Source organism: Hemibagrus wyckioides, linkage group LG22 (genome assembly GCF_019097595.1).
Source record: "Hemibagrus wyckioides isolate EC202008001 linkage group LG22, SWU_Hwy_1.0, whole genome shotgun sequence".
In the NCBI taxonomy this organism is placed as follows: Eukaryota; Metazoa; Chordata; class Actinopteri; order Siluriformes; family Bagridae; genus Hemibagrus; species Hemibagrus wyckioides.
In genome coordinates, this window is record NC_080731.1 from 18,814,601 (window position 1) to 18,821,157 (window position 6,557).

Genomic DNA, 6,557 nt, shown 5'->3' on the forward strand with positions numbered 1-6,557 from the left:
TTTCAGCAGTAAAACAGTGTGTGTTGGTTTGGTTGTTGAGATTCTCCTAACTGATAGTGATGTAACACCACATTAAAACCTCTGGACTCTAAAATAAACCCAAAAATCTAAAACAAACCCAAATCACACAGAAGAAACATCAGATGGATCTGGATGTTGTACACATGGAGTTTGTGGCTTTAAAAAATGGCCTCCTTACCATCGCTAGCTGAATTTCTGCTGCACTACAGATGGTTTTTTTTTTACTTTATAATGCTATAACTTTTGATCCGTCACATTATAGTGGATCTTTTCTGTAACATTGTCTTCTGACTGTATTTTTATTCAAATATATGACAATGTTCTACCAAAATGAGCTGCTCAGTTTGACAAAACTTTGTTTTTTTATGTTAGAAACTCGCTCCAGAAACCTCGGTGTCAGTTTTTTCACTGCTCCTGTAGTTTTGCTTCGTGTTAAACACTGTGATGTATTTACTCCTGTGTGACACCACCTAGATAAAGGATTTAACCAACTTTTATTCATGAAATTGTTTTTCTGTTTGATTAAAGTCTGTAAGTCTGAAAGTCTTTTTTAGCAAATTTTAGGTAAAGGTATGTAGTGTCTCAGCTGCTGCTCTTACACTTCTGTTCTTTCTCAGTAAAGGTGAAAGTAGAAATTATCTTTAAGCTTCTGCTTTTATCCACAGTAATAAATCACCTACTGATTAACTCCATAAGTTCTGATAAAGACTGAAAATGTGCAGTACCCTGGAGTCTGAGCTAAACCCACATGAAAGACGTCTGTATTCACTCTTCACACCCTGGATGGAAGCTTCAGTAGAGGAAAAGCTGGGCAGGAAATCACTCTTCAGTGTGGAGGCTCACTTACTGGTTTAGACTGGAACGTCACTGTGTGGAGTCTGAAAGACAGATGATGATCAGACACTTATTAAAGAAACTGTCTTCTGTAACTGATCTTCAGGAAAGAACCAAAGTTACACTAAATATAAGTTCTGTAAGCTGAGAACAGTCAGTACTGGTGTTATTCATTAAACTGTAAATATATTACATGTAATATGAAAATCAAAATATGTAACATTTAACACACATTTAAGGGATGTAACTCAGCTCCAGTCTGAACTTGGGGACTTTGCGCACCAGACCCCTTTTTCTTTATCCAGACGGCAACTCCAACAACAAGAACAACAAGAACAACAAGAACAGGAACTATGACTACAGGAACACCACCAGCGGTCTTCTTTCCATCTGTTCCTCCATCTGTTCCTCCAGCTGACCTCAAATCTGTTACATCAGCACAAAGTCTTTATTATCTGCTGCATCAGTAAATCACTGTAAACTGTAAACGTTCACTGGAAATCTCTAGCTTTATAGGAAAGTGTTTCTCTGACCTCTCCGGGGTCGTCCATTTTTCTCTGTCGGCACTATCTCCTCCTCCAAGCTGCTGTGCTGAACCACGCAGGTGTAGGTGTGTTTCTGCAGATCCTCAGCTGGGACTCAGAATGCTTTTCTTCTGGAAGCTTCCATCCTGGTTGGGAGTCTCTCTGAGCTCCACGTCCTCGTTCACGTCCTCCCCGTCCTTCCACCAGGAGATTATCACTGCTTCAGGAAAGAATCCTGTGGCGTGACACACCACCTCTGGAGAAGCCAGGGACACTGGATTTACAGAAAGATCTGCAGACACACAGAGACAAAAATATTAAAACATTGTCAAATTGTGGAGTGTGTTCTCTATCAGCGAGTGTTGAAGTGTGTGTTTGTGTGTGTGTGTGTAACAGCTGTAGTTACAGTAACAGAGCAGGTCACACACTTTACCTTTCCTCTCCAGAGTCTCTTTGCTGTAAGGCACAAACTTATTTAACTGATCAATACAGTCGTTCTTCAGGTAGTCCTTCCAGTATTTAGCCTTCTCTCCTTTAGGATCCCACTCCATTAAAAAGTTCTGTGCTTTATCATTAGCTGGTGTCCAGGATTCATGTCCGTGTCCCAGGTTCCAGTTCAGATCCAGACTGATGAAATCTTCTCCATCATAACGGTACTGACTGTATCCTCTAGTGACGCCGTTATCAAGCCCACAGCCCAACATCCCCTGGAGTGTATGATTTCCTGCACACACACACACACACACACACACACACACACACACACAGATCTATTCTAATACCTCATATTTCATATACTGAACTCTACAAGTCTCAGACACATCCAAAAAAACACTTTAAAGAACAGAAACCTTCAGAAATAATGACATTAAACATTTATACACACAAAAGTTCAGTAAATAGAAATAAACTAAAGATCAGTATCTGTGTGAATCTCTGGTACAGTGTGTGTGTGTGTGTGTGTGTGTGTGTGTAGATTTTTAAGGAAATAAGCTGATGCTTTACTGATCATCTTACAGAATCACACACAGCTCTTCTGGAGACTCAGAGACTCTGAGCCTGATGTTATCTGTGATTTCCTGTGACACCACAGACTTCTGAACATGTTTTCTTCTGCTGGTGAAACTGACAACAGACTGAGAAACTGAAGCAGACTTTCCTCCACAGCCTGTGGATATTCTGATTTAACCTTTTTAAAATGTGTGTATTGTTCTGTAGAGTCACTCAGTCATACAGGCTACTACAATGAGTAGAAGTTATACATTATTATTTATTTAAGTTTGATATAGCGACTGACTTTCTTTTGGTTATTTACTTTTTCATTTAGTCTACACACGGCCTAGCAGGTAAAGCAAACAATTATCCTAAACCAGTGTCCTTATTCAAGTTGGTCTATTCTGGTTGTCATTTCTGTGTAGCTTTTGTTGGTGTTTTTCTGCTAAACTACAGATAACATTTCCTCTAAGTGTCTGAGTGTTCGGTGTGTAAACAAGGATTCACTCTGCTGCTGCAGTAAAGCTTTTGTGGAATTGCACTCCAGTTTGTTGTGCTCTTTTTTTGATTGATTGATAGGAAATCCCATTTCATTGGTTAACTGCTTATTAACTGCTACAGTTACTAAAATACCAAAATTACTCAGAACACACATCCCTAGTGTGTGTACAGAGTACAGTGTGTGTGTTAGTGATTAAAGAGTTTCACCTTCATCTTGATTCAGGTTCTTCATTACTGTAGCCATAATGTCCTGGTGATCCTGTAAACGCTCTGTCTCTCTGTTCCAGTAATCTGGATCATCAGCACTGATCTTCCGCATCCACTCTGTCTTTGAGATCATCTTCCTGATGTCACTGTCGTAGTACACACACTGCTCTCCATCCACCAGACCCAGAGCTGTGAAGTTTATTCCTGGTGTGACAGCAGTGTAGAAGAACTGCAGTGAGTGTGTGTCTGAAAAAGATAAAATAGTTTTAATAACTCAGCACATATAAAGTAAAACTATAAATTAAAGATAATGTCACCAGAACCTACTGAATTAATAAGATCAAGCAACAAACACACACACTATCAGTAATCAGATATAAGCAACTGTAAATGTAAGATTTCATTTGAGCTGAATACATTTGCAAAAAATTATTTGAATTAAAATCCATAACACAATTAAATGTGTAAAATCTGAAGGATCATTCAGAGTGTGTGTGTAAGGTTCGATTTATCCTCTTCGTATCCAGTTGCCTGTTGGTGGTGCTACGACAATGAATTAAAATTAATTTAGAGACGTGATTAAACCACATCACTGACCACACACGTAAACTCCGAGCCACATCAGATGAAGTACAGCAGATTTACACATCACCATGGCAACACTGTTCAAAATATAGCCAGTTCTCTTGGAATTTATCGTCATGAATCTCTTGACATCATGCTGATCATAAATTATATCAATTCAATTTAATCAATCGATTTAGTGTATTGAACCCTCTATGTAGTGTATTAAAAGTCCCACTTCATCTTGCTGGGGGAAATATGATAATCAATCAGTTATCTAATGAGAAACTTCAATTACAAGTAATAAAAAAAAGATAAATATTTAAAAAGATAAATAAATAAACAAATCAGTATCTGATAACTCTGATACTGAAAAGAATTGGTGTATAAGCTGATGTCCTTTGTCCACTTGGTGGCACTTAACAGTTAATTCATGTCTTGTATCTGTGACTTAACATGATTTAATACATCAGAACTTTTAAACACATCACATGTACACAACTGATCACATTCAACATAGCAAGACTGCTTAAGCTATCAAAAACATGCTTGATCTTGATCATTATGGTGAACAAATTTGTTCTGAATCGGATGAAGCGTGTTTGAGGAGGATCTACAAGAAGCTCTAGTCCCCAGGGTCAGTGGGTGGAGCTAATAGATCACATGTTGACATCTTCATGTGTTCATGCCTTATTGTTGTATAAATATGTATTATGGTACATTATGTTTAACTAGCAGCCACAGTGATTTTTTCAAAGTGTTTGCGCATTAAACACAACGCTACAAGCAGAAAGCTCCTGGAAAATGCTTTACAGAACATTTTGAAAATATCTTTATTACAATTTGAGATATGATCTTCTGAAGTTCAGGAATGTCATCAAAATTTCAGAACCTTTTCTGATATAAAAGGCCTATGAGCAACTGGCATGTCACGTAACTGTTTTCAGTGATTTTTAAAGATTTTCCTTAAAAAAACTCTCATTTTGGAGATATAAACATGGAATTTGGTAGTCTTAGGTATTTCTGCTATTATGTTTAATGTATGACTACAAGTTATTAAGCTATACCTATATTTTTTAACTTTTTTAAACGTTTTTAACTTATTTTTCTATGACATTTTGATACTTTTGTAACATGCATAGCAATAAAATAAACAACTTGTTTATGTACAACATTATGTACACTTCCAACAGTATTAAGGTTTTGTGACCGATACCAATGTTTACCTCATATTCCTTAGTTTCCACTTAGAGTCATTTTAACGTGACCCAGTTATAAACATTCCTCAAAATAAAATAATATAAAAACGTGACCCAATAACAAACATTCCTCATGCACACATGAATCTCTAATCTCACTCGATGTGGAGGAAAACATTTGACGCTGACCTTGTATGCGATCGTTTCTTGATCAAAAGGCAAAAATTTCATCATTTTCAAAAGGAAAGTTTGCTCTTTTTTTTTTATTAAATATGCTGCTTATTAATGGTTTTTGAAATATTTGAGGTCAACTTTGAATAATTAAGCCGAAGTTTATTTTTGGTGTAGGAAGAAGCGGCAAACTCAAATCTCAGTCTTTTCTCTGATTAGTCATGATTTAAATTTGCATTAAAAACAGAGCTGAAGATTTAACGTCACTGTGTTTTACTTACAATATGAAAAAAATATGTTCCTTTCATATCTTCCAAAGTTGTTTGACTTTTGGTGTTTTTTTTATTTGTTTGTATTTCTTGTTTGTATAGAAACCAGTAAAACAAGAAGCTTCATCACAGGTGAGGAAACTGTTGTATCGAGCACCATGTTACAGTGTGCCCCCTCTCCCCTACTGTATTATTACTGTATTATTACTAAACCAGAGTTAGCCATATGAAATAAAACATGGGGTAAAACTTTCCCCAAAATAAGTAATGTGGTAAAGTTAGTTTAGGTTGGACATTCACTTTCGACTGCCACTGTTCTATAGTCTGTGTCTGTCTATAGAGACAGTTTTACAAAGATACCTCTACCGTGATTACCTTTAACAATATGCAACAACTGTAATTCACCAAAAGGGTTTTATTTATGTTCCAAGGTTATTATTAATCTGGCCATTAGGAAGATACTCCTTTGGCACATGAAAAAACCCTTTTGGTGAATTACAGTCATTTAAAAAAAAAGAAAAAGAAAATAGCTGTATACTGTACATACAGTAAGAGAGATATTGGGAAACGTGTTTTTAGTACTTATAGAAAAAAATATATGTTTTGTGTGTGTGGAAGCCTGTGAAATGTATTCGGTGTGTTACTGCGTCATCATAAAATTATTGTTGGGCGCCATTTTAAGGCATTGTCCCATAATCATAAAATCTATAAATCAATGATACCTCGAACAAAATCTTCCAATAATTAGCTAAAATATGTATTACCCAAGTCGCACAAATATATCCTTTTGTAATCACCGTGTAAAAACTTGCATTAACAAGAATGAACACACTTACAACACACCTCCGGGTAATAACACGTCCTTATTTCAGTGTAATAATGAGATACGCAGACACTATTGTTCAACATTTACAAAACTGAAATTTGATAAAAAATAAATATTTGATAATTTACGTTTTTAAACTCACCAGCTGATGAAAGATGAAGAGAAATGGTGAAAAAAAGCAGAACCCTGAACAGAACCTGGCTGTCTTCCATCTTTCTGTGTAGACTTTAACCGAACAGAAAAGAATAATTTCTTTAAGAAAAGTTTGGTGATGTCCTTTATACTGCCGGAGACACACCGGAGGACAGTCTTCCCAAAAGGAGCCTGCAGATTTTGGAGGTTTTTCTCGGAAGTCCACGTGATTCAGTTTTTTGATGTGAGCCATAGCTGCAAATATCCGGGTTTACTTTAGGGGTGGAACAGTGTTGCAGGAAGTGTGTGGTGGTGT

At 36.6% G+C, this 6,557-nt stretch overlaps 1 protein-coding gene across 1 annotated transcript; it reads right to left on the reverse strand.

Annotated features, from left to right (window-relative positions):
* Window positions 1-1,398: 1,398 nt before the first annotated feature.
* LOC131343770 (popy Class I histocompatibility antigen, A-1 alpha chain-like) lies at window positions 1,399-3,783 on the reverse strand. The gene is made up of 4 exons (XM_058375701.1): window positions 3,678-3,783; window positions 3,081-3,326; window positions 1,813-2,103; window positions 1,399-1,671 (listed from the first exon to the last, which is right to left on the reverse strand). Exons 1-4 carry the CDS (start codon window positions 3,781-3,783, stop codon window positions 1,484-1,486), a joined length of 831 nt encoding a protein of 276 aa, XP_058231684.1. The 3' UTR covers window positions 1,399-1,483.
* Between the last annotated feature and the right edge of the window lie 2,774 nt (window positions 3,784-6,557).